The sequence below is a fragment of the Eutrigla gurnardus genome (assembly GCF_963514095.1).
Source record: "Eutrigla gurnardus genome assembly, chromosome: 21".
Classification (NCBI taxonomy): Eukaryota; Metazoa; Chordata; class Actinopteri; order Perciformes; family Triglidae; genus Eutrigla; species Eutrigla gurnardus.
In genome coordinates, this window is record NC_139932.1 from 6,674,418 (window position 1) to 6,702,238 (window position 27,821).

At 43.0% G+C, this 27,821-nt stretch overlaps 3 protein-coding genes and 1 pseudogene across 4 annotated transcripts; 2 read left to right on the forward strand and 2 right to left on the reverse strand.

The window, feature by feature from the left end:
* The first annotated feature begins 738 nt into the window (after nucleotides 1-738).
* LOC311032128 (tubulin beta-1 chain-like) lies at nucleotides 739-27,821 on the forward strand. The gene is made up of 5 exons (XM_084038768.1): nucleotides 739-815; nucleotides 2,612-2,720; nucleotides 2,811-2,921; nucleotides 3,016-4,078; nucleotides 27,811-27,821. The coding sequence occupies exons 1-4, from the start codon at nucleotides 759-761 to the stop codon at nucleotides 4,074-4,076; spliced, it is 1,338 nt and encodes a 445-aa protein (XP_083894894.1). The 5' UTR covers nucleotides 739-758; the 3' UTR covers nucleotides 4,077-4,078; nucleotides 27,811-27,821.
* LOC311032175 (uncharacterized protein C12orf56-like) lies at nucleotides 7,001-17,490 on the forward strand. Its single transcript, XM_084038815.1, has 12 exons — nucleotides 7,001-7,452; nucleotides 8,956-9,148; nucleotides 9,870-9,885; nucleotides 11,536-11,737; nucleotides 11,834-11,989; nucleotides 13,254-13,339; nucleotides 15,217-15,306; nucleotides 15,398-15,485; nucleotides 15,557-15,631; nucleotides 15,846-15,923; nucleotides 16,211-16,392; nucleotides 16,752-17,490. Exons 1-12 carry the CDS (start codon nucleotides 7,201-7,203, stop codon nucleotides 16,861-16,863), a joined length of 1,530 nt encoding a protein of 509 aa, XP_083894941.1. The 5' UTR covers nucleotides 7,001-7,200; the 3' UTR covers nucleotides 16,864-17,490.
* On the reverse strand, nucleotides 17,572-21,764 carry LOC311032047 (peroxisomal succinyl-coenzyme A thioesterase-like). Its single transcript, XM_084038656.1, has 11 exons — nucleotides 21,659-21,764; nucleotides 20,525-20,730; nucleotides 20,351-20,450; nucleotides 19,905-20,095; nucleotides 19,600-19,763; nucleotides 19,400-19,519; nucleotides 19,181-19,263; nucleotides 19,003-19,096; nucleotides 18,591-18,671; nucleotides 18,307-18,448; nucleotides 17,572-18,016 (listed from the first exon to the last, which is right to left on the reverse strand). The coding sequence occupies exons 1-11, from the start codon at nucleotides 21,721-21,723 to the stop codon at nucleotides 17,892-17,894; spliced, it is 1,371 nt and encodes a 456-aa protein (XP_083894782.1). The 5' UTR covers nucleotides 21,724-21,764; the 3' UTR covers nucleotides 17,572-17,891.
* On the reverse strand, nucleotides 25,194-26,315 carry LOC311032176 (4-galactosyl-N-acetylglucosaminide 3-alpha-L-fucosyltransferase 9 pseudogene; annotated as a pseudogene). The gene has a single exon. The product of its transcript is annotated as a 4-galactosyl-N-acetylglucosaminide 3-alpha-L-fucosyltransferase 9 pseudogene (transcript).

Here is a 27,821-nt window from a genome sequence, read left to right on the forward strand (position 1 = left end):
ATGGAGGACTACAGGACCAGATGAGAAGGATGGAGGACTACAAGACCAGATGAGAAGGATGGAGGACTACAGGACCAGATGAGAAGGATGGAGGACTACAGGACCAGATGAGAAGAATGGAGGACTACAGGACCATTTTATATATTATATACATATGTGTGTGTATGTATATATATATATATATATATATATATATATATAGGTTTTTGATGTGTAGATGGTTTCATCAGAAAGGAAAGTACAAGAGTAATATGAATCATGATGTATATTTTGGTGACCAATCAACAGTATGGAACATTATTATAAGTCTAAAGGCGTTTCCACGTACGCCAAGTTCGGACTTGTGGGTTTTGTAGTTCAGACTTGGCTTGTAGTTTCAGTTTGATTCGGGAGTCCAGACTCTGGAGGACTTGGGCTGCGACTGATGACGGTGCACAAATCCACCAGAACGCAAGACAAGAGCGCAGATTGAGAAACGGCGTAAGGCCGGGTTGCTCTGACAAGGATTTACTTTAAACTTGCTCAAAATTAAGAAATATTAAACGTTAATATCGATGTTATTGGCAGGCGGGGTAGAACAATGGTGGAGGGCCATTTTAACATTTGATTGGTTCAAAATGGTGTCAAAATGCTTGCGCAAATGAGCCAATCAACATTCGAGCTGAGACGTAGGGGGCGGGTCTTTATGTAGTATAAAGACGAACGTTGAGCCGTTACGTACATTCATTGAGAGCTCATACACCGCATCTACAACGAAAATGAGAGAAATTGTGCATATTCAAGCCGGCCAATGTGGAAACCAGATTGGCGCTAAGGTTAGTTAAACTATATTTCTTTTGACTCGTGACTCATGTCGTGTTCTCCGCCGGGCTCTCTGCTCCCGGAGCGGCGCTTTGTGCCCGTTCGCGCCACTGAAACCACACCCTGGAAATATGAACTGTCCTCTTCGTGAAAATGGCCATTTAAAGCTGAACGAAACGAATGCCCTTTTGGGTCGTCTTCAGTACCATCATGTGTTGGAGTTAAAGACGAATAGAAACGATTTAAATGTATTTTTGCATTTCTAAATTAACGTATGCCCGCCTGCTGTAGCAAATCGTTAATACCAAGTTCAAAAACTGCTGACTGATCCACGTTGATTTGGATTTGCGGAAAATGGTTGCATTATTTGTTCGGCAATGTTACCACAATGCGAAGAAAGGAAGCAAGGATTTCTGGTGAAAGGAAGAGACACCGATAACGTTATATTAACCTTATAAACGCGACGATAAAATGGGTTTACATGGCGTGTTTGAGGCCTACTTGGCGATGCCTTTTTCTAGGGCCTATTTGCCCCGATGAGTAGGCTTCTGCTTGTATTGTTTAATGGCGGTTGGCAAATAGCTTTTAGGTGCATTACTACCTCCACCTCCTGGACTGGAGTGTAGACCTGAACGTGTTATGTGCCACTACATTAATTACTCATAACACTGGTATCTACGAACTATGTGGAAATATCCTGGTAGGCAACTCCATGTCATTGCTATTGTGAGGTGAATATGCTGGGGGACACATTCGGTGACGTGTGTGTGTGTGTGTGTGTGTGTGTGTGTGTGTGTACGTACTGCGGTTCGGCACTCTTGGGAGGGAGGGTGTCGTTCGCAGCCGTTTAGGACTGCTGGCGATGACGATGGTTAGAGAGGGGGTCAGAGGTTCCTGTGTGGGGAGGGGAGGTTTGCTGCCTCCTGTAGGAAGTTAGGGCCGGGCTTTAGAAGAGTGCAGGAGCCGCCACTGCCATACTCCCTGCTGCCGTGCGCGACACTGACGCCAGCCGAACTGTCTGTGCCGTCCAGCGAAGCCGCTCCCCGGGGAGTTGGACGGCATCACAAGCTCAGACCCCGGGGGAGGGTCTCGTCAAGCGGGCGAGTTAAGTTTGACCAATATTGTTGTTAAATGTATTTCTGTATGCGTGTGTTTTATATAGGCCGTTGTGTAGTGCAGAGGGGGAGGAGGTTACAGGTGGGAGAGCTATCGTCATAAGCGGGTTCCATACGGTTCACTTTAAACGGTGAGAGTGGATTGCTGTGATTTCTCAAGTTGCTGTGATTGATAAATTGCAGTGCCTCCTGCGTTGAGGGTGTTGCGTGCTGTGATTTGAAATGGTGTGCCTTAAAGTGTAAGTTTGACGGAAATTGAAAATAAAGCTATTTTCTGAATGAAAATACATCAACTAAGCCGTGGAGGAAGTAATTTTCGCTCATCACGCAGTTCAGAGCTAGCACGGGCGGGAGCTAGAGTCCAAAATCGCAAACAGTGGGTTAGCATGGGGCCAACAGCCACACGCTTTCAAAATCGCATTTTTAAACCACTAACATTGCTCAAAACAGCGCCAAACCTCGTCAGCAGCTTGCTCTGGGTGTCTACACATAAAACGAAGCACCAACAACTCAGTTCATGAACCCGAAGTTTATAACAGAAGACAGTTAAGAACACTCACCAATTCTATCCCTGCCAGCTCCTCGCGAAGGATAGTCCGTAAGTGTCCGTAAGTGTTTGCATATTTAATGGATGAATGTTGCTTCTATCATTTGAGCGTGAAGAGCTAACAAAGGTTTGCATTCTTTCCTAATAGTTTTGGGAGGTGATCAGTGATGAGCATGGTGTTGACCCAACTGGTACTTACCATGGTGACAGTGACCTGCAACTGGACAGGATCAACGTCTACTACAATGAAGCCTCAGGCAAGTTGAAGCTGGTCTGCTTTTATTTATTTATTTATTTAGTGCATGAATGACATTTAATTTGTTCACCACCCCCTTTTTTTTTTATAGGTGGTAAATATGTGCCCCGTGCTGTACTGGTTGATCTGGAGCCAGGTACCATGGACTCTGTGAGGTCTGGTCCTTTCGGCCAGATCTTCAGACCAGACAACTTTGTCTTCGGTAAATATTTTGTAAACTTATGGTGCATATCATGGGTAGAAGATTCAAGTTTCTCCACATTTGTGTGAAGCTTAACCTGATTCGTCTCTTGCAGGCCAGAGTGGAGCTGGCAACAACTGGGCTAAGGGTCACTACACAGAGGGGGCAGAGCTGGTGGACTCTGTCCTGGATGTGGTGAGGAAGGAGGCAGAGAGCTGCGACTGCCTTCAGGGTTTCCAGCTCACACATTCCCTGGGTGGAGGTACCGGCTCCGGTATGGGCACCCTGCTCATCAGCAAGATCCGTGAAGAGTACCCCGATCGCATCATGAACACCTTCAGCGTGGTGCCTTCCCCAAAAGTATCAGACACAGTTGTTGAGCCCTACAACGCCACACTGTCGGTCCACCAGCTTGTAGAAAACACAGACGAGACCTTCTGCATCGACAACGAGGCCCTTTATGACATCTGTTTCCGTACCCTCAAGCTCACGACCCCCTCATACGGAGACCTCAACCACTTGGTCTCTGCCACCATGAGCGGCGTCACCACCTGCCTCAGGTTCCCCGGGCAGCTCAACGCTGACCTGCGTAAGCTTGCTGTCAACATGGTGCCGTTCCCCCGTCTGCACTTCTTCATGACGGGCTTTGCCCCCCTCACAAGCCGAGGCAGCCAGCAGTACCGAGCACTCACCGTGCCAGAGCTCACCCAGCAGATGTTCGACTCCAGGAACATGATGGCTGCCTGTGACCCACGCCACGGCCGCTACCTGACCGCGGCTGCCATCTTCCGTGGCCGCATGTCCATGAAGGAGGTAGACGAGCAGATGATGAATGTGCAGAACAAGAACAGCAGCTACTTTGTTGAATGGATCCCCAACAATATCAAGACCGCTGTCTGTGACATTCCTCCCCGTGGTCTCAAGATGGCCGCCACTTTCATTGGAAACAGCACCGCCATCCAGGAGCTGTTCAAGCGCATCTCTGAGCAGTTCACAGCCATGTTCAGGCGCAAAGCTTTCCTCCACTGGTACACCGGTGAGGGCATGGATGAGATGGAGTTCACCGAGGCAGAGAGCAACATGAACGACTTGGTGTCCGAGTACCAGCAGTACCAGGATGCCACCGCTGAGGAAGAGGGGGAGTTTGATGAAGAGGGTGAGGAAGACCTGGCCTAAATGTATCACTTTTCCAAATATCATCTGCTCGATTGTTGATGCGAGCTGTAACAGGGCGTACCCACCAAACGCGATGAAACTTCATCGCGCGACAAGATTACATGTAAAGTCAATGCAAAGACGCGATTAGACGCTTCATCGCGCCGGGCGACGCGATGGACGCGATAGCGCGACGCGATGGACGCGAAAAATCGCTTCATCGCGCCATCGCTTCATCGCGCCATCGCTCGAGTTGAAATAATTGAACTTTTGCGGCGAATTCGCGTGAAGACGCGCCGCGACAGCCTATCAGCGTTGAGATCGTCACCGACGTGCTGACGTACGGACGTCCTGGTGTTCCCTCGCTTTTTGCCGGCTTGCCGCTCCAGTGAAGAAGATGGAGGAGACACTGATAGTCGCCGTGACCGCTCACCCAGAGCTATATGATAGTTCCTGTCCCCTCTACAGAGACAGATGGAAAGGCGCTCCGCAGCTGGAATGGAGCGCCGATAGTTGGTATCCAGGCGGGAGATCCTGGCACCAACCCTGGTTAGCAGGTCTTCAAACTGGGCAACAGTCAGCCTGAAGTACCGCTGGAACCGGCCGTCGTCCAGGCGCAGCTCCTGCAGGAGACGGTGGAACTCGCCGAGCTCACGCCGCCTCCGTAGGGTAGCATGCACCCAGAACCGACGTCGGCGCCTAGCCCGCAGACGAAGCTGGGAACTTCTCCAGAGTAGATACAGTGCAGCGATGGTGGTTATCTCAGCCATGATCGACGAGAGAATGAAATGGCGGAAGAAATGTTGTTGTTTGGGCGGGCTCGTCGCGCGACGCGATGACACGATGCCGCGATGAGGCGTTTTTTGGCATATTGGACCGGCGTCAAAACTGGAGCGTCTAGCGCGACGCGATTTCATTTGTCGCGCGATTAAATCGCGTTCATCACGTTTGGTGGGTACGCCATGTAATGTTCCAAGTCGGTTCTAGTTCTTGTTGTTCAGGAAGAGGGTGAGGGCAAGCTGGCATAAATGTATCACTTTTCCAAAGCTCTGCTGTACAATTGTTGATGTGAACTGTCACGTTCAATTTCCTTCAAGTTTTCATTGTTCAGTGTATCGTTCATTTTAAAAGTTCTCCTTCACGTTCCAGTCTGCCTTCCTTGTTTTTCTGCCCGAGTATGTGATGAAACTCCTCACTGACTTCATGTGAAGGTAATGCTAGGTGTTGCACCACACTCTACATGTTGTAGCTGTTCCCCGCTTTATTTTGTCAAATGAGATTTTCCATACCACAAATGCAGGTGTTTAAATATTAAAATGTTTTAAACTGGCATCTGAGCATTGACTCTAAAATGTGTATTTTATATTGCACTGGGGTCTTGAACACTAAAGCAGCGTCGGCAAATTGAGCCCAACTCTGGGTTCTGGATGAGTTCAATGAAGAGTTACACCTGCCGACTCTACAAAGCCATCATCAATGGAGTGCAGATCCTCTGTGTTTAAGGAGGAAACAAGCTCATCCTTCAAAAGTGGAGCGACGTGACGGAAACTAAGCAGACTGAATTGACTGCAGGTCGAAATGATGCATACGAATATTGAGCAAATGGTTTTAATCATATTTCACATATTAAACGGTAGAGCAGATATCTCAATGAAGAAACACCCAAACATTTCACAAAACTCCTGTTCACAGAGAGAATATTTTTATATATGTGTATATATATATATGTATATATATATATATATATATAGTGTATAAATGTATATATGTACATATATGTGTACATATATGTATACACATATATATATATATATATATATATATATATATATATATATACACATATATACGTATATATATGTGTGTATATATATATATATATATGTTTGTTTATATATATATATACACAAACACTGCAAAATATTTCGCTGTGAATTCACAACAAATTATTGGATAATTTTTTGCATGACTTTCACAGTAAGGATTACAGCAATATACTGTGACTTTTAGTCACAGCAATTTACTGTAATTTTGAATCTATTACAATGCATTTTTGTAAAAGCACAACTGTATACTGTAACTTTACAGCTTCTTGGCAAAGCAATTACATCCCCCAACAAACCACTCTGAGGTAATAGAATGGCATATTTATTAACACACATATTTTTCAACATAGAAGTAGAACAAATGCCAAGAAATTCAACTTCCTAGTCAAACTTTCCAAAGCCGTCTTAAAATGCTGAGAAATTGTGCAGAAACTTAAAGCCCATTCAAAGTCAATAGGTTTCCTCAAAAGGGCGTTCGCATGAGGGTTCATTGTTGTCTGCTTCTTGGTCTTTGAGCCTCTTCCAGGATTGATGCCCAGGAAGCACCTGTTAATAAGCAAAGATAGTTTCAGTTTTAAATAGACTTGTGTATTGCAGGCAGCATTTATCAAGGTGTTCATCTGTGCTTTTTTCCATATCAAACCCTAATAGACTTAATGTTAAAAGAATTTTCCCGTAAGGAAGGTGTGCCTTGAAGGCGTCACTTAGCAGCCATTTGAAAATCAACATAAGGCCATTTATATGGGTAGGCCTAAATAAAAAAGGGAAATACAGATAGGGACAACAGCTGATATAAATATAAAAGAATATTATATTGGGAAATATTAAATAATAAATAAATGAAGATAAAAAAAAATAAGATTTTTATTTATTTTTCATGTATGTGCATACATTTTATTTTCACATTAACTTGCACATTTATTTGATAACTGAGACTACAATGGGGCAGCTTGAGTCCTCTACACAGCACAGGCTTCGATAAACTCTCACATAAAAGCAATAAACTTGTATCTCCAGCCAAAAGTTGTGCTCGCGGTGAGTGTCCGCTGGTCAGGTCTGCGTCTATATGAAATAGACCGTCATCTTCTAGCCAATCAGCAGCCTCGCTCCTCGCTTCAGACCAATCACAGGGCTGTGCGGCTGATGGAGCGAGACAGCAGCGGTTTACCTGCTCTCCCCGTGCTCAGTGCACGTTAACGGGACGGGAGGAGGAGCGCCCGGTTGTTTTCATCTCCGTGAAGTTAAAACCTATGGATGGAAAGTGACACCGGATAACCTGCCTCGCGCCAAAGTGGAGGTTAACTTCCCAAAGTGCCGCGATGGCTCGGACCGGCTCCGGTGGCCTCCTCTCCCGCCGGAACGTCAAGCTGGACTCCTTCCTGAAGCGGAACGCGGAGCGGACGGTGTACGAGCGGATCCGAGTCTGCGAACCGTGCGTGGTGATATCGGAGACCCTCAACAAGGTGTACATGCACGTGGTGCTGAGCGGCGAGCGCGTGTACCTAACCGAGTACCCGCCGCGCACGCTCACCGAAGCCTTTAGCTTCAGGCGCGTGCGTGACATTGAGTTGGTGAGTTTACGGAATCACGTTTTCCTTTTTTTTACTAGTGGAAACAATATTGATATTAAATCTTGAAAATAATGAAAACTGAACTGTAACTGACATCTTCAAGTTACAATTGAACCACCGGCCTTCAGTCACATCTCTTCCTTCTAGTTGTCATGGAGATAACAAGTGGACCCACCATTGAGAATTCTATTGGACAAACTTACATAGTTATTTATCTCTCCACCAACTAATTGATTAATTGTCTGCAACTACTTGATTGCATGAGCACACTCCATGGGGACTTTATGTGGCCTGGTGGCAGGAGAGGTGCCAGTTCACCTCCCAGGCACTGCTGAACCCCCCAAACTGCTCCCTAGGAGCTGCTGCTCCTAATACTAAGATTATATGCAGAAGCTAAGTACAGTGTGTGACAATAAAAGTTCATTTACAGGACATTTTTCAAGCAAAAGTGGCAAACTTGGTTGCACCCGTAGTTTTGTACTAACATGCTTTTAGTACGCTAAAACAGTGGGATTTTTTAGTTTGTCTGAAAATGTAGTATGAAATCAATAGTATATGAATTGCATTTCCGGTGATACATTACAGTATGCATCGCTGGGCACTACGCCGGCATAAATATCCCACAATCCAATACGGTAGTGAGGACATGCTTCAATGTGTAAGGATTCAAGTTTGTTACAGTGTCTCCAACCGGCAAGGAGGCATCTCAGGAAGTGACGTGGCATTTACAGTCAAGTGTGTCTGAAGGAGATATACAGTATACTAGTGTTTATTCACACAAAAGTACAGCACACTGACTTTCAACATCTGAAATCACATACATATGCTACATAGTATGTGTTACATACTCAATATCTGTCTCTAATTCCAGCTTCTTAATTTAGCCAATAAGCTGTTTTTTAATTTTTTCCAAATTACTCTGCCTTTAAAGTAGGTAATCATAAAGTCTCCCTTTAGAAATAAAGAATATATACAATATAAAAATAAATAGCAACATTGTGTGTCTGATCCAATAATACAAATTCAAACTTAAACTTAACAATGGCTCTATATGTTCCTTTATATTTACTTACTTGGACTGTACTATTTACTGTACATAATGAGCTGACCTTCCTTTCAGTAATGTAGTATTTTGCCTGTTGAATACCTAAAGTGAGGCTTTGTCAGGACTACATGAGATTTTGCTCTTGTATCTGAAAGAGAAGCCGAGTCTGTGGAGCTGAATACCTCTAATTAGCACCTTGTTACGCCACGTAGGTCAGAGGTGAAAGGCTTAAATTCCTCCTCAGAGTTAATCCTGTCTGCATTTAACTGTCACATTGTCGCCTGTGTTGAACTCACTGTGACCTCTGCACCTTCAGACATCGCTGTCCGGTCCAGTCAGGAAATACAGTCCCTCCACATAACAACTAAAGAAATAATAAAAAATACAATTCATAAGTACGGGGAATGAATTAATATGGACATTTTTAACAGAATTTTCTCTCCCTCTCATCTCTTTAGGTCAATGACCTCCCAGATTTCCTCCACGGGAAGGACCGGGAACTCTGCCAGCACATCCGAATCACCTACGTCACCCACAAGCCTGCTGTGAGGGGCCGTGATTGGATGAGGAGAGACAGGAGGGTGGGACTTCCTCCTGCATCCTCGCCCTCTCGCAGACCCAGCCACTGCCCAACACCACGCACCTCAGAGGGTAAAAAACACAACTTTTTACAAACAAGTGTCATTGTCCAACAAAGTCTTAAGAATAAGGTCAGTGGCACATTAACTGGTGTTTTGGCTTTGCAGACCAGCACGTTGGATTTGCTAATTAATTAATTAATTGAGACTATTAATGCCAAGGTTGCAGCTTAGATCAGTTACAGGCCAAGGTTTATAAGAGCGGCTGTGACTCAGGAGGAAGAGCAGGTCTCACACTCATCACCCAGTTAGTGTTTCCAGCTCGTGTCCTTGAGAAAGATCCCAAATAGCTCCTGATATCCAGGCCAGCGCCTTGCATGGCTGTTTTGCCACCAGTGGTGTGAGAGATGGATGAAACTAGGACCTGCAAGGCACCGTTGCAACCACGCTACCAATGCAATCAGAGGACTTTAGCACTTAGCTGTAAAGTTCACCTTCAATAATGGAAGCTAACGTTGTAAACAGCTTCACAACAGAAGCCCAAAATCCAAGATTGGCGACGGCCAAAGAGCTGAACTCGAGACTCTAAAACCGTAGTCCACGAACCAATGGGTGACATCACCATGACTACGCCCGCTTCTACTCTACAGTCTTTGGTTAAAATATGTGTTAATCTACTCTGGGTATTTAGTGAAAATCTGTAACAGCAGTGAAGATGGCGTATATATTTTATGTCTTGGTTTCTTTCCCTTAAAATGCAACTTTAACCCTCCTGTGTCTTTTTTCCCTGACAGGATATCCTGCACAGTGGTAAGAATCACACACACACACACACACACACACATACACACACACACACACACACACACACACACACACACACACACACACACACACACACACACACACACACATATACATGCAGGTATTTAACCATATCAAGTTGAACCCTCCTCCTCACTTGTAGCCCTGCAGACAAACACAGCTGTAAAGGTTTTATAGCTCAAAAGGTTTGTCTGTCTCCCTGACGCCCAGACAGAATCTATGCAGCACACTTTGCAGGGGAAAATGCAAAACTAGACACATAAAGCAACACCAAGCAGGGCAGCTCAGAGTCTGAAGTGTCAAATCATTCCTTTAGTTGTGAATAAAAATAGTGATCGATGGGGGAAAATCCATTTGTTTCAAAGTAGAATTAAATTACATTTAAGAAGCTTTTTGGACCTATTTTATAGACCGTTTGGTACTAAAAAGTAAGAGCAACCAGAGTGTGTGTTTGTGTGTGTGTGTGTGTGTGTGTGTGTGTGTGTGTGTGTGTGTGTGTGTGTGTGTGTGTGTGTGTGTGTGTGTGTGTGTGTGTGTGTGTGTGTGTGTGTGTGTGTGTGTGTGTGTGTGTGTGTGTGTGTGTACATGGTATGTGTGGCGATCTCTAGAAGGCAGCGTTCTCACTAAAACGCCAAACAGTTCACAAAAAGTTCTCTGCTGGTTTTGTTTGGAAAACAACTGAATAATGCATGAAGTGAAAGCTCCTTCACTCTGCCTCACTCTGTAGAGATCCTCTCCACAGTCTCAGGTAGCTCATGACTTCATAAAGAGAGCTTAGTTTACCTGCTCTCATTATTCTTGTTCAATGGGGAATTTGAAGAGGTACCACGATTGACCTTCTGACCGAGATCCAAATGTTTATTGTTTATTTGCTCCAGAAATTGACTTAAAGGCTCTGAACAACACAGAATAAATGTAGGGCTGCAACCGGCGATTATTTTCATTGTTTGTTTGCAGATTATTGTTTTTTTAATATTCTAAACCAGACATTTAACAAGTTAAACGTATGGTATTATGGCATTAGGGAATTTTGCAATTAATATTGTAGGTTTCTTTGAGGCATACAATGAATTGGCTTTGGTGTTTTGGTGCAAGACATAAGAATAGTAAGAGAAAATGGAATTAAACATAAAATCAAGCAATGCAAAAATCAATAAACTCAAATATAGAAGAAAATTATATTATAAATATGAACAAAAAATAATGTATAATAAATAATGTACAATATATATGAATTTAAATGAAAGAGTGGTAGTTCTGTGGATTGTTCAGGTTTTCATCTTATTTTGATGTGAAACTGTAGAAATTGACCTTCATCAGACTTTTAACCTCAGGGTTCAGGGTCGCTTGGTGTTCAATCTCCCTCTCTTCTCATATAACATATAGTTCATGAATATCCTCTGGATAAAGTAAACTGAACATCCCTGAGTTGTGGCCAAAACAAGATATTTCAACGACATCATCTTTTGGGAAACAACGATCAACATTCTTCACCATTTACATGTTTTTGACCAAACAACTGATCAATTAATGGAGAAAATAATCCAGGAATTTAAATGAATCTACAGTGAAATCAGTGGTTAGTTACAGCCCTCATTTGCTGCTGTAACAAAAGTCCATCTCCCTTTTCACCAGGAGCCCCAGTGAAAGGGGGATAGAGGAGGTTCCCATATTAGCACCCACACGTTCTGCCTCCTGTCCAAACCCGGAGACTCTGGGTCTCCTCAGGGTCCCCCACCCTCCCTCCACAGCACCCTCCCTCTACTCCCCCACCGGCTCCCCCACCTCTCCTCTGTCACCCTCCAGTCCCAGACGGAGCGGCCCGGACACTGGCCAGGTACAGACGCCGTTACGCTTCCTGGTTTTAAATATTTGGGGATACAAAATGTGGAAAGATGAAAAGCCGTTGTGTGTTGATGATGTGATGCTCCAGGTCCCGAGGATGATCGGTGCAGTTCTGTCTCGCCTGCTGAGGAGAGGCTTTGTGAGCAGCGGAGAGGAGAGGACGGCTGAGCTGCATCTTTATGCCGTATCACACATGTCCAGACTTTACCTCCATCTGCAGAGCTCCTGGAACAGCTTCATTATTGTGAGTGATGACGGAGACACAGTGTGTCTTTCTGTTCTACTACAGAATGTAGTGTTAGTCTTCTTAGTAGCTCTGCATTTAATATCCATAGCATGAAAGCATTGATATTTCCAAACATCCCATAAAAAAGGCCAAAACCAACAATGTATTCGTCCGTCTCTCAACCATTTTCTCAGCTCCCAGTAGACTCCAGTCTTTAAAAACAACTCACTAATATATCATGTCATTTTAAAAAAAGAGGCTTACAGTAGTAGTTTCCTACAATATTCGGTCACGAACTTTGCAAACCAACTGGAGGAGAAAAGGAAAAGCAAGAAAAATAAATAAATCCAAATGTAGGTATTCTTCCTTTCAACAGATACACTCTTTTTATTTGTTTCATTTGCTGCTGTGCAATGATTCATTATGTCAGTCTTTTAGTGTATTGCTCAATTATATTAACCTGACTCTCGCCAGATGAATTTCGTTCCGCCTAGCTCCACTCATCCATCTGGGATCGCTCCATTGGAGAGGTGTTTCAGAAGGCTGGGCCTTATCAAAAATCCTTGCATATGATTGGATAAGACACTTGTCCGTCATCTTTATTGACGTGCTACTTCAACCACTCACATCGAAGCCAACCCGTGACGTGATGAGAGCGACGCAGGGAAAATCAAAACAGAACAGCCGACATCTTGGATATAGCAGCAGAGCAATCAGCAACACAACAACACGGATGAAATAGCAGCATCAATGTTGACGCTTGCTTCCTCGATGCGAGCCGCCATTCTTGTCTGAATCAAAACAGTCACTTCTCCGCTACGTCACATCTATGAAACTCCCGCCCTGCGTCCTGATTGGCTCATCCATAAAATCTGGTGCCGAAATCACTCCCAACGGAAGCGATCCCAGATGGATGAGTGGAGCTAGGCGGAACGAAATTCATCTGGCGAGAGTCACGTTACAATTATATAGGGTTGATTTAGCAACCAAGAAGTTGTATCATTAAGAATAATACCGTTACAGTAACACATATAGAAATGATTCCATAGAGTATTCCTTGTTGTGTTCATACAGTGAACATTCAACAAGGTTTCATCTTGATTTGAGTGTAAACTGCCTTTACATCGACTTCATTGTCGTGTGTGTGTGTGTGTGTGTGTGTGTGTGTGTGTGTGTGTGTGTGTGTGTGTGTGTGTGTGTCTGTGTGTCTGTGTGTGTGTGTGTCTGTGTGTGTGTGTGTGTGTGTGTGTGTGTGTGTGTGTGTGTGTGTGTGTGTGTTTAGGGGTCCACTCTGTTGTTAGACCCGCTCTACAGAGGGAAGTTCAGTGCCTCCTCTGACTCCTCTCCTGGAAAGCTTCCTGCCATCAGGTACAACACTCTTTGTAACAGAGGCAGCATCATTGTGTATGACCTGCAGTGTTGGGCAAGTTACTCTAAAAAAGTAACTAGTTAAAGTACTAGTTACTTCTCCCAGAAAGTAACTAAAGTAGTTACTGAGTTACAAATTCTAAAAGTAACTAGTTACTTTGGAAAGTAACTATTGCGTTACTTTCAAATAATTTTTAAATACTGATGTGTCAAATCATTTGGAGCCCATCTCCATCCCTCTTTGACGGATACATGTGCGTGTTCAGTTATTTATGATAAATCTGAGTATTATAATGCAATGGATACTCAATACATTACAAGCAGAAATCCACAGTGCACAAATCTGAACCATTTTATTGGAGATATTATAATTACTATGCTTATAGAGTGGATTGATAAAAATAACACAATATATCTTTTGGAACTTTTGATATTTATTGCACCTCAACGGGTCACAAGTAAGTAAAATTAAATTATGCTTGTAAAGCAATGTACCAAAAATAAATAATCAATATATTTACTCTTGTAGTGTAAATTAGGGGGAAAAAACAGTAGAACTACTGTACGTATGTTTTTACCTAATGTTGTGTGCAAGGACAAAATGTTGATTTCAGAGGTGGGGGGGGACAAAAGTATTGGTTTGACTGGTTGTAAAACATTATCACCCAGTTCTAATCCAATAGTAATAATAACAACAATAATAATAATACATTTTATTGATCAGATTATTGAGAGCTTTGTAGATGATGAGGAGGATCTTGAAGTGGATATGCTGCTTTATTGGGAGCCAGTGAAGGTGTTGCAGGATGGATGTAACACATTTGTTTGAGTAATTTACACTTTGACTTCTAAAGGAGTCTCTTAGTCCACTTTTCTTTTAGACATCCTGGCTGCGATTAATTACCAAACACACATACACACATACGCACACGGACACGATTCAAATGTTGATGTAAATGAAACCTCTGATATTAACATCCTTCTAGCTGACGTGAACCAGGCAGAACAAACTCCTTAGAGTAGGGACTCCTGTAGGACTCCTGACCGCAGACTAGCAGACCGGTGTGGAGCAAGATGGAGTGACGGCGGGGACGGCCAATCACACAGGCTTCAGCTTGAGCGACCGTTTTCCGCTTGGTCCTAGTGCTTGACGTGTCTCTGTTTACTGTAGCGTAACATTTGTTTTTTTCTGCTTTCAATGAAGTAACGCGACACATTTTTTTGGCAGTAACGATAACGGCGTTATAATAATGAGATGAGTAATCAATTAGATTACTCGTTACTGAAAAAAGTGACGCCGTTACTAACGCCGCTACTTATAACGCTGTTATTCCCATCACTGATGACGTGTGTGTGTGTGTGTGTGTGTGTGTGTGTGTGTGTGTGTGTGTGTGTGTGTGTGTGTGTGTGTGTGTGTGTGTGTGTGTGTGTGTGTGTGTGTGTGTGTGTGTGTGTGTGTGTGTGTGTGTGTGTGTGTGTGTGTGTGTGTGATCGATCTCAGACCCTAAATACAATCAGGGAAATCCCCCTTTGGATGATAAGCTGCTTTGTTTTTACACAACACACTTTAAACTGCTGTTTAAGAAGGCTTTGGGTGTGTTCATAACATTTCATCTGTCTCTACGACTTTGGCAACTAAACAGAAACTGTGTGTGTGTGTGTGTGTGTGTGTGTGTGTGGTGTGTGTGTGTGTGTGTGTGTGTGTGTGTGTGTGTGTGTGTGTGTGTGTGTGTGTGTGTGTGTGTGTGTGTGTGTGTGTGTGTGTGTGTTACACAGAAACCTGTAAAAGGTAATTTATATTTCACCAGTTATGTACTGTTAATGGAACTCATGCCATAAAGGCTCTGATTTAACGCCAGCTCGATGCTTCTGTTCAGACTGAGCACTCTGATCGTCCAGACGCTCGCCGTCATGTTCAGAGAGACGGATGTCGAACCAGCCAGACTCAACCTGCTCTCTGCCAAAAAGTAAACATCTCACCATCCTCTTGACTTGACCTTTATGGAATAATAATCCTGTCTCTGTTATTAACACCCTTCCCCCCCCCCCTCCCTGCAGAGGTGCCCTGGCCTCCAGAATGCTGCTTGCCTTGATTTGTGCTGCAGAGCTTCAAACACAGAACCAAAGATCCCAGGTTGACTGTGAGGTGAGCTGCTCACATTAATGTCATTATGTATTTAATCCATTTTAAATGTCACAGCTGTCCTTCTCTGTCAGCCTCAGGACTTCCTAGCTGAGTATCTGGACGCTGCCTGCTCCCTGCTCTTTGAACTGCTGCTTTTAGGCCACGAGGTGAGTGACAACTATACCATGGAATACTATTTTAATTACTCTCACTGCCAAAGGGGGAGACAAAGGTTTGGATACAAAACAATCTTTGCTTGTCTATAAGAAACAAATCCAAATATATCCTACATATAGGTGTAAAATGTCTTGTTTGCAAGTGTGGGGAAGTCCAATCATTTGCACTCAGCCTGTGAATTTACACTTTATTGACTTTATTTAGGCCAGCAGATGTTCTTCAGCGGACAACTCCCTGTCTGTCGGTTGGATGCTCGGAGTCCTGCAGCCACATCCTCACCTGGTAACGTTCCTCACTGGCACTTTAGTGGAGATGGGAAACATATTCTCACATGAACTCTCCAAATAACGAAGCCTGGTCAGATACGTGAAGCTTCAAACTTGACTTAAGAGTCAAAGTGTAGAGGGAGTTACTCTCCTCCTGAACTGCCTGAAATGCCTCCATTCAAATGTTGCCTTTTCTTCTATAAAGTGTTGAGTCACCAAGTAACACTTTTGAATAATATTGATCTATAAAGTGTGGTGTGGAGTCAAAACTGAAATGAAGCTGGTCTCCTTGTGTCTCTGCAGTTGTCCTTCATTGGTCACCAGGTCCAGCAGGTGGTGCTGGTTTTGTCAGACCTGCAGGAGTCCTTTCTGAGTCCGGTTCAGTCTGTTCTGCTCTTCCAGCGCTGTCGCCTCCTGCTGGCCTGCCTGCAGTACAACAACCAGTTGGCCCAGCACCTCAGCTCCCACTTCAGAGTGGAGTTCAGGTTTGTGCTGCTCTGAAAACAGTCTTATTTTTAAGATGATTTGATTTTTTTACACGTTAAGAAGATGTGTGTCTTATCTGTGACACAATAAACAAGTGATCAAGTGGTTCCAGTATGTTTTAGTGGCTTTAAGAGTTTTAAGCATATTTTATAATATATTGTGGATAATATTGTGTAATTATTTTGGCCAGGATAATAGTGATGTGAAATGTTCACACTACCGGGTCCATTCGTTTTGCAAATAGTGTTTTTTTAAATGTGTAGAGTAAGTAGAAGTGCAGTAACTAGTAGGATGTTTTCCTCTGAGATGTAGTGGGCTTCCTTGGGTTTTATCTAAGGATCTGTGTTTTTCCCTCCAGGTACTTCGTGAAGCTGTCGCGTGCCGAGGAGAAGCTGCCGCCTCACCACCCGATCAGCCAACCGACTGTACGACTGGTAGAGCAGATCCTGGCTGTTTATCTGCACAGATGATCGCACACCAACACATGTGCTCTCACGCCTACAAACAGGGCTGTGACAGTGTGTGCCTTTACCAACGTCTGAGTGAGTTGATGCTCAGTCAATCTGCCACTAACACAGGTGGAGCAAATGATCCCAGCAGGAGCGATAGCAGCTTTCTAACATGTGTAGCATCGTGTTCACCATGTTCACCATCGTAGCTTAGCACGTTAGCAACCAACCATCTGCTAACAGACACTAAAACCAAACATTTCTGCTGTATGAACATTCTTCCCTGTATTCCTGGATTCTGCCTTTGTGAATATTTTGAACATGTAGATTTGTAAATGTGCTGAGTCCTCAGGTGAGGTGCGCTGTAAATAAAGGTTATTTGAAGGTGAAGTTTTTTTGCCTGGCTCATGTTTTGTGGCAACACACAGTGGCCAATCAAATGCATGTATTCATGGTAGATTATGTCTGTCTATCACCCGATAGACAAAAGAAGATAAACAACAGTTAGACTGAAGAAGCGAGTGGTAATAATACCCAGTCAGTCTGAGGTTTAGGCTACTGTCGGCAGGTGGTGCATTAAAGATCTTCAAATGTTACCAGAAATAAAAAAAGACAGAAACGTTTGTAAAGATGAATTTAATCAGTGTGGTATGCTCACTAAATCCCAAAGAGGCACTTGGATTCATAAACCTCCTTTCTAGGGTTGTAACCATCAAAGTGCCAACACACACACACACACTCATTAAACGGTGATGGAAGACGCTGCATACAAGCTGCCACCTGCCCATCAAGATCTAATCTAATGCTCATTCACACACTCACAAACCTTTCAGCAGGAATTTGGGGTTCAATTTCTTGTCTATTTTTCTTCACCAACTTTCAAGTCATAGAGTTAAATGTCCCAGAAAGAAATTTAACCATTCTCCTATTTTCTATCAGCTCCCCCGAAAAGGGAAATCATTTATTTTTGAAAGAGCAAAGTTAGTGACACAACACTACGTTTCCCAGCAGTGACTGATGGGCGATCTGTGCTGCTGTGTGGTCAGTTTTCACATCTTGGCTGTGGGAGTGTGGCTGGAGTACAAATGCTGCTGCAGAAAGGCCAAGATCTTCGTCCAGGAGTCTTCCTGAGCGTCCGAATGGGGTTTGGTTTGTCCTCCCCACAGTAGCATCACTGAAACACAGTGTTGTGTTTGAGACAAGATGAGAGTGCATCGACATACACTATCCTTAAAGGGACAGTTGACCCCAAAATCTATAATACATATTTCCCCTCTTACTTCTAGTGCTTTTCATCAATCTAGATTGTTTTGGTGTGAGTTGCCTAGATTTGGAGATTTCAAAGTCCCGACCCTTCCTGTGGACCACCATGGGACCTTATTTTGGGACTGATTAACATATTTGGTCCTTGTCTTCAATAATCCTGAACCAACAAAACAAAAACAAAGCCTGAGCAAGACTCACCTTTCTCTCTGTTGTCGCCCTTTAAAAAATTAGTAGCTCTGAAGTGAGGTGAGAAGGGCGGCTCAATCAGATGTCCTGCATCCGGGTAATCAAGTCTGGTCAGCAAGTGCTCCTTCCCTGTTAACCTCATCATCTGGGCCATCTGAGGGTCAAGGTCACATCAAAAGTGCACAAATTGTCCCTGGTGCTACAGATGAAAAAAATGTTATTTGTTGTTTTGTTACTAATTACTTAGTTATTAGATTTGTGTGTGTGTGTGTGTGTGTGTGTGTGTGTGTACTCACATCCTCACCATACTCCACCGTGGGCCAGTTCTGATCATCATGGCCGTTGACCAACAACACTGGACAGTTTATTCTCCCCACCTCAAAGCGAATTCACCACAAAGAACAAGTTGAACGTGTGCTTGTCAGAATATTTCATGGATTAAAAGATAACCTCGTGACCTTCTCTAGCTCTGTGCTACTCATTTTTTGTGTGATTTCATCGGCATACACTGCTCAACAGGTGAACGCTATGACCGGGGATGTGATCTAAAAGGGTTAAAAAGGCATTTTTCATTCCAGGTCGACTTTAAAAATGTGTTTATGCGTCGACTTTGAACCTGAGTTGTGGTTCTTTAAAGAAAGGCTGATAGCTGTTTAAGAAAACTATAAAGTCTCAATCCTGTGTGTCATTAGTGCAACGTGTACTTACATCCACTTTCTGTGAGGGATCACTGGGAACCGGTAGAGCCACACCTCGCCATATCTCATGGTTGTTCTCGTCCACATGTGCGTTCTGTAATTTCCTGCCGTCACAAGTAAACGACCATGACACCAGTCCAGCACAGAAACACTGTTTACTGTATGAATGCTGCTGACAGAATACCTACGAGACCAACGCCCGATTGAGTTCTGCGAGGGTCAACCCACGTGGATAATAGTGGTTACCGCTGACACAAACGCAACACCGAGGCTGGAACAGAACAGCGGCGCACCATAAGACACTGGTTGTCCTCTGTGTGCTATCAGGGCCCAACGTACTGAAAACTCAGCCCTCTGTGGTATTCTAGGTCAAAGCATCTCCAAGATATTTTGCATTTGGTCCTTGCCTTGATGACGCTGCTCTCCGCTGCCAACAAGATGGTGATAATCGCTCCGAGGGAAAGGCCAAACATTCCAACGTTGTCGGGGATCACTTGAGGATGGTCCCTGACGATGTCATACGCCGTCTGTGCAGAAGGGGAGTTATGAAACACACAAGGTCGACCGGCTCCTTGAACATGAATAACTCAGTATGATAATGACAAACCTCAAAGTATTTGGCCTCCAAGCCTGCTGTCCCCAGCTCACCGGCTTTGAAATATTCCAATGCCAAAGAAACATAACCGTGAGCTGCCAGCAGGGCTGAACGATACTCTACCAGCCCTCCACCGCCTCCCCATAGATCCAGCAGAGCTGGGAATGGTCCTGGACCTGAGGCATGGATGAACTGATTTTAATCATCTTTAATCATCTAACAGAAAATATAGGTCACAGCATACACAAAACTCTTTAAAGACAAATAAAAAGGAAGGTAAGAGGAGGAAATGTGTTTTTGAGGTGATGCGTGTGGACCTGGAGGTATAAACAGGGTCCCTCGCACTCCTTTCTCCCTGATTTCGATCCTCTGGGCCCCCGGAGCCATGTACCATCTCTCAATGAGCGAGGAGGCCAGAGGAGCCCGCTCCCTGAAGCCCTCCGACACGTGTCCACTGTAGACCGAGATCTTGACCAGCAGGGGGCAGCAGACGTTCAGCTTCCTCAGCCTGGCAGGTAAAGAGATTCAAGGTGTGTTATGCTGAGGTGAGGGGGCGGAGCTACAGAGGTCTGCCAAGCTCTCTTCTTTCTGACCATCCGAATCTGGATCTGGTCTATTTCCATATTTTCTAATATTTCTGAGGTTGTTAACTTAATTAATGGTGGCATTATGTTATCTGTGAGATCTGAGATCAAGTAGTAAATATGACACTAATTTGTGTTATTGATTTCTCTGCAGCTTCACACCACTGAACGTTTACTACCTGAGACCTTTGCGGCTGCCTGGGACAGGACGCATGCTCCACAGCAGACCCATGGCTTCTTTTCCCGTGTACGTTCCCCCAAAACTCAAATCCTCTGCAACTGCAAAAGCAATCAAGTGTCAACAAAACAAAATATACAAAATAGCCAATCAGGTGAAAAGAAGTGAAACCCACGAGACACGGTTCCTTGGTTGTCACTGATGTAGTGTCCGTAGGCCTCCCAGAGGTCCTTGTCCTCAGAGGGGTGGAGGGAGTGGAGCGTCACCGGACATCCTGCAGGCAGATTCTCCACCAACACCTTGAACTCCTCATCCACCAGAGCTCGAGAGGGGGCAACGGAGAGAAGCGGAGGGGCAGCGTGGGACATGGTGGAGGGTCGCCTGTGGAGGAATGCAGACGTGCATGAGAGGAGTTATAGTTATAGAAGGGAGATCCTCCCAAAAAAAGAAGGGGGTTAGTAATTGATAAACCATGTTCTGTATTACTGAGAAGCATAAAAAGAGTTTGATTGAAGGCTGTGAGCGTGTGTGAATGTCACGGATGTTCTCAAGGTTTAGAGCAAGATGTCACGATGACTTTGTTATGACAACTTTGTCATTGATTGTGGGAGGCAGCAGGCATGCATCACAAAAGTTAACGATTAAATGATTCTTGATCAATATTCAAAAACCCTCCACGTAACCCATACTAAGTATATTTTGAAGTACTTTGTGAACAGAATCAGAATACTTTTTAGACCCTTCAGGAAATTGTACAGCTGCAAATGCTAAGTGTTAAGAAGAAAGAGTTGTGTACATAAATAATGAGCCAATACACATCGTAAACATAATGTGACAAGTCATACACATGTAAAGTCAAATAAGTATACAAGTATAAAAAAATATAAATAATGACACCAAATATAAGTTGTGCATATACAATGGATGCATATATGGTCCATTTGTGTATTTGCTGTTGAAGTAGAAGTATCAGTCTGTAGTATTGTGGTAGTAGTATCATAAGAAGATGCAGTTTCAGTAAGGTTTGACAGTTGTACTGTACCGTAAGTTAACAGCTAGTATCTGCTTCCACTCTGATAGCTTTATCATAGTGTTGTTAGGTTTATTTCCATGTCACTGTTCTCCCCCACATTAACACTACTAACTACTTTTCAGACAAAGACTTACAAAACATCTCATCACCTAATAAAGATTGAACTATGCATTATCACAGAATGATTAATAACCACAAAGTGTTAGAATTAGTTTCACATTGACCAATGACAACATTAAAGTGTAAAAGTGACGGAGTTATTAGTGTAGTAGCAACCTGAGGCAGGTCATATACTCGTCCTGCAGTAGAGTATAATAATGTATGTGAAGCTCAAACACCATATGTTGCAGTCCAATAGTCCAAAAATAAGGTCCTATCTCCTATTCCTATCTCCTATTCCTTGACCTCTGGAGGAAACGTCAAAGGGTCAAGGAAAGGCGATAGGAGAACTCAAAGGGATTCAGGAAAAGACGACCGCGGTGCTCAGAGAATCCGACCGGACTTTCACTAAACTACGTCATTATAACGCGCCGCTGATGATTGACAGCTGATGATCGGCACCGGCGATTGACGTGCGTCTGCGCTGGAGAAACTACAATAATGGACTACAAAAAAGGCGTCGTCCACTTCTCCACATGTTGGTTTTATAAACAGCTGGTTCACTGACCGGCTTCAGGTCCAGCAGCTCCTCTTTCCTGTTTGACCGTTTGCTGTATTTGCATTTCATTTGTGGTTTTAGTTTCGTTTAGGTCAAACATTTGTAACAAGATTGAAATAAATACCAAATAAAAAATACCATTAAATTATTATCACTGTCCACACATTAATCCACACAGTTCCAATGACTATATGTCTGCATGAAAGGAATTGTTAAATATGCAACGCATAGTTTGTTTTCATGAACGAGGTGTGCGTCACTTTAAATGTTGCTCTCGCAAAGAATTGTGGGTCGGTGTAATCTCCTTTCCTTTCGCATAGGAAGGTCCGTTGCATCCTATGCTAAAGGAGCTCTGAAAGGAAGCATTGGAACTCCTTTTATTTAAATGTAGAGAATTCAAACGGCTCTTATCATGGCGGTGACTTGTTTACTTCCGGGTCACTTCTTTAGTTAGGAACCTTCCTAAGAAAATAGACTATTCTACCGCAGCCCTTCTTGGCAGGACCACAGCCCTGGTTAATAATTGGACCTCACCAATATTAAACCAGAATAATCTGGTGACCATAATGAGCCCTGGTCAAATCAGATCACTTTTAAAAATAACCCTGCTGTCCTGTTAAACACAAAAATATTAACACTTTGAATATAAATGATGAAGCTGGAGGTTATATTCAGTCTGGGTCTGTGCAGTGATGGTTACGTTTACATACGGACGGATGTGAACCAGAGAAGAGGAAGGCCTTCGGTGTGTGACAGGCAGAGTTTTATTCTGCCACATAGTGCCACATACTCCAGTTGTAAAGTAATTGTTACTGGCAACGCCGTCAACTTAATTACACATATTACCAACATTGCATGCAAATTTAATTTCTATCCATAACAGCATGTGTAATCTCAGGAATCATTTTTAATGCCAAAAAAGCATTCACAAAAATCTACTTAAAAAATAAAAAAATAGAAGAGCATCATAAGCCCCCAAACAGAGCGAGTTAGCATGCAGACACATTTTACCGAAATAAAGGATTTTGTCCAGATGTCCATTTAGTAGGATGCTACATTTTGAGGATTTCCCCACACTTTCTAAATGAGGGTGATTCTTCAGCACCATTCGGGCTATGATGAAAATATGCTGGTCTCAGTGACGACCCAGACCCCCTGCTGTGGGAAGGTCACAAGCCTGATCCATCAGGTTTCTCCTGGCTCACAGTGAAGCAGATCATGTGTGCTGTGGCAGCTTGCCTTCATCTGGCTCTAGCTAGATAATTATATAATTGAAGAAAATGGCGATTCCAGAGATGTTAATGGCTTCTATATTATGTTTCCCTGTTAAAGTTGTTTTGTTAGGGAGCTTCTCCTCATCCAATGTGAGACTCCAGAGACACAGGAGGTGTTGGGATATTTGGCTGTATGAATAAAACTTAATTGAGGTAATTAAGGTTGACTAACTTGAGCAAAGCAAATCACTCAAAGATGAAATAGCAATGGCAGAGGTCAACCTCAAGTTTTCAAGGACACAGCCATCGAGATTATCATCTCTTTAGAGTAAGTTAGGTTTTGGGAAAACACAGTAGTCGGGCTTCAATTAGTACGTAAACTAAGTGGAATGTAACTAACATAAGAGCTAAAACTGTACAAAAAAATGTAATAAATAAGTACTAATTACTCTTTTCTTTTTTTACATGAGCAGACTTTCTTAAATAAACAATGAAAAATAATCCATAGATGTCACATTTGGCTCTTATATATTTCCTCTGCCCATGATTGTGTGCAGTATTTAAACTCCTCCACATAAAGCATTGCATCCTGCTATCACTGCAGCTGATGAATGAATTAAAAGTCAGCGTAGCTTCAAGACATCCACTCTTTAAATCAAGTATACATACAAACACGTGTTTGAAGAGGTCTTTTAAACCAAAAGGACTCACAGAGATTGAGGCAGGTTCCCAACACATCCACAACAGCTCAGAGTAATCTACAAATGCACGTGAACTCTCTGGTGGACTTTGAACCCTTCTACACATGCTTAAGCCCACCCTATTGTGTGTTACTTATCTCTGGGTGGTACTGAACATTGATCCAGCTACATAATAATTGCATTATGATTTATTTTAAGGCAATTACAGTAACCAAGATCATATTTTCTTGGTACAATTTGTTGTAGTCATGTAACATTGTCACATATATAAAAAGGAATTAACATCCTAACCATTCTTGACACCTGTAGGCTATCACTGGTAAATGTAGCCTTTTACTTTGGAAAAGAAACAAGGTGGGGATTGTCACTTGGTCAGAGGTCTGTGGGCAAGGTCCTCCAAGATTTGCTGTAGGTGTGATGTCAGCAAATAAAAATAAAAAGTTTAAATGAAATATAATATATTTATACACTTCCCTATTAATTGAATTATAATTAACATTTTTGTAAGGCTAAAATCACACTGTATACGGGACTATGACAGCAATATATATTTATATAAAACAACAACAGGGCCAAGGTTCTGTGGGACTTCAGCTTCCAGACTAAACAGCTGCTGGCTAACCAACCGGACATAGTGGTGGTGGACAAAGAGCAGAAGACAGTGGTGGTGATAGATGTGGCGATCCCAGCTGACGCCAACATCAGGAAGAAGGAACACGAGAAAAATGAGAAGTACCAAGGGTTGAAAGAGCAGCTGGAACAGATGTGGAAGGTCAAGGCTAGCGTGGTCCCCGTGGTAGTGGGGGCACTCGTGGCAGTAACCCCCAAACTGGGAGAGTGGCTCCAACAGATCCCAGGAACAACATCAGTCCAGAAGAGTGCAGTCCTAGGAACAGCCAAGATACTGCACAGAACCCTCAAACTCCCAGGCCTCTGGTAGAGGACCCGAACTTGAGGATGACATATATGATATATATATATACAACTTCATATTTTGACAGTTTATTACATATAATTACATATAATTTGGTGCAAATGTTATTGGCTGTATTGGAAGTCTTTACATTATTTTTTTCTTACAGAAAACATGTACGTCAGGATCAAACTCATACATTCACACCCGATTGCTCAGCATCGGGGGCAATTTGGCGTTGAGCCACAGCCGCCCCTAACAACTTCAGCAAAGAAATAATTAAAGACACAATGTGTAGAATTTTGATGTGAGCGATCACAACAACTTAACCCCAGTACCATTTGTTGAGACCATGAAAAGCTTGGTGCTCCCTGTGGTTTTGTAAGTATTTACATGTTTTGCAGGCATGTTCCCATCCAAAGTGAGACAATTTGACCTCAAATCTGCTTCTCCAGTCAAAGTACCTGATGTACTCTGAAGTATTTTGGTCAAGGTAGAGAAGCCACTCAGCCAGCTCCTTTGGAGTGGAAAAGTCATCTACATGAATGAAGGAGTCAGCTGGGATATGGTCCTCGTAATTTTGTCTTGGAGGGCCCAGAACTATTGGTACACTTCCTCCCATCATAGGTCTGTATAACTTCTCTGTGATGTAGTCTTTGTAGACAGAGTTTTCAAAGGAGAGGTAGAATTTACAACTAGAAACTATCTTTAAATAGTCTTGGTCACTTGTTTGTTGGCCAAAGGCGTTTCCATAAGCATCAATCTTGATGTGATCCTTCAGTTTATTGTAAAACTGAACTCTCCTATGTTGCAAGTTCCAGTTGCTCACAATCCAACACACCAACTTGTCCTTTGCTGGCAATTTGAAGCTTCGGTCTTCAGACTTCACTGGCAACAGATACCCATAAGGCACGGGAATACTTGAATCAAGGCGATAATTGCACGTCAAGTTGAATACGTCATCAAGTTGAGGGATTCGACCCAAGTTTGCAGGTGACTCCATATTAAACCACACCCATTTCTGAAAAAAAGGACGCGGCACAGTCGGCAAGTTTGATGGATCTCCATGTAAGTCCCTGTGGTGGAAGAGAACTCCGTGGGCTTTATGCAAAAGTGCCTTGTCGTCCGTCAAGTGGCATCTTGTGATATTGAAATCATTGCAGCTGAGATCAAATTTGTAGCCAAAAGGCCACATCCAGATCAGTAAAATGGTGTCAGGCTCAGCGTGCAGCGCTGTAGAACTGTTGGCGTTTGAATCCTGGTTCTCTGCTCTCTCTGCACACAGGAATTTAGGACAGAACTGGCGACTTCTCTCCGTGTTAATGCCCAAATTGGGGTACTTCGTGTCGGTGTTGTACGTATTAAAAATGATGAACAAGCACAACACCATCAGGCTGCTGAAGAGAAATAGCCGCAGAGACGTCCGGTGGCAGGCTGAGCAGGTCATGGCTCACCTTTGGAGAAAAAATAGAGCCATTTTATTGAGACACAACATTTGACTGGACAATGCATTGACACAATGTTAAATTACCAGTGCATTTATGGAGTGAAGTATAGCATAGCATCTTCAAACGCTTATCCGGTGCCGGGTCACGGGGTGGAGTGAAGAACATGTTTATAAATGTGTTTACAACGCATCTAATTCTTTATAATAACTGTGGTTCTACAATGAGGGTTCCCTTAACCCTGCTCCTCATTCCATTTATTTTAAGACAATGCAATCAACGTGGCAGAATTAATATGACCCCAGACAATTTATCAACTCAATATGTCACATCACAAATATTGAGTGACCAATGGTCAGTTATTAATAATTCTCATCAATAACATCGTGTGACAAACATCTGCTCCAGTCGCAAAAACTCCGACTGAACTGTGTGAATGCCTAAGTTAATAGTGGTATAATTTGACTTCCCCATCATAAGAACACTACTAGATCCGACAGGTCTGTGTTTAGAGGAAAACTGGTTACCAATATGGAAAATGAGAGGCAAACTGGGGATTATATAACATGAAGGCAAGTAATAAGCTGATGGAAATAAGGTCAGATATGAGTTATGATGTTGATGAGTTAAATTCAATAATCACAAACGCATTGTGTGAGTCAGCAGAGGAGGTTCTTGGTAAATCGTCTGGCATGAGGAAAAGGAGTATGGTACCTTGGTGGTCAGATGAAGGAAGCAGTTAAATCCAGAAATAAAGCTTTCAGAAAGGTTAAATCAAATATCAATTTAATGGAATACAAAAAATCTTAGTCAAAGGTTAAAAGAGTCGTAAGAGAAGCTTAAAGGAAATATTGGCGTGACTTGTAGTACGATAGTTGCAGAAGTAAAAGTGGGTGATGTTTGGAATATGATTAAGAAGATGGGATAAGATAGTCCTTTATTCGTCCAGTAGTGGGGAAATTTACAGTGTTACAGCAGCAAGAGAGAAAAGATAAGGATAATAAATAATAAATAATAAACATGCACTAACAAGAAAAGTACAATATTAAAAAAAAGATTAACACTAAGACTATATAAAGAGAGTTAAATAGAGTAGAATGTATAGTGTACATAATAGACAATTTCCAGAATATATACAGTATGGACTAGACATTTACATTATAGACAGAGATTGAGGCATTAGAAGGGAGTTTTCTTACCTGTAATTGAAGACAATGATGCGGAGGCAGTAACTAATCTGTAGAGAGCGAGATATTTGTGTGGGTCCCTGCGCATAAAGGTGTTCAGAGGAATAAGGAAGCAGACAAGCTGGCAAAAGAGGCTAATCAGTTAATCAGAGATTAAGATAATCATCAAGGCAAGGCAAGGCAACTTTATTTGTATAGCACATTTCATACACAAGGCAGACTCAAAGTGCTTCACATCATGACATGTCATACAACAAAGTGAAAGAAAATGCATTACAGAAAGAAACGGAGAGGCGCGCAGTTGGCAGAGTGGTTTAAGCG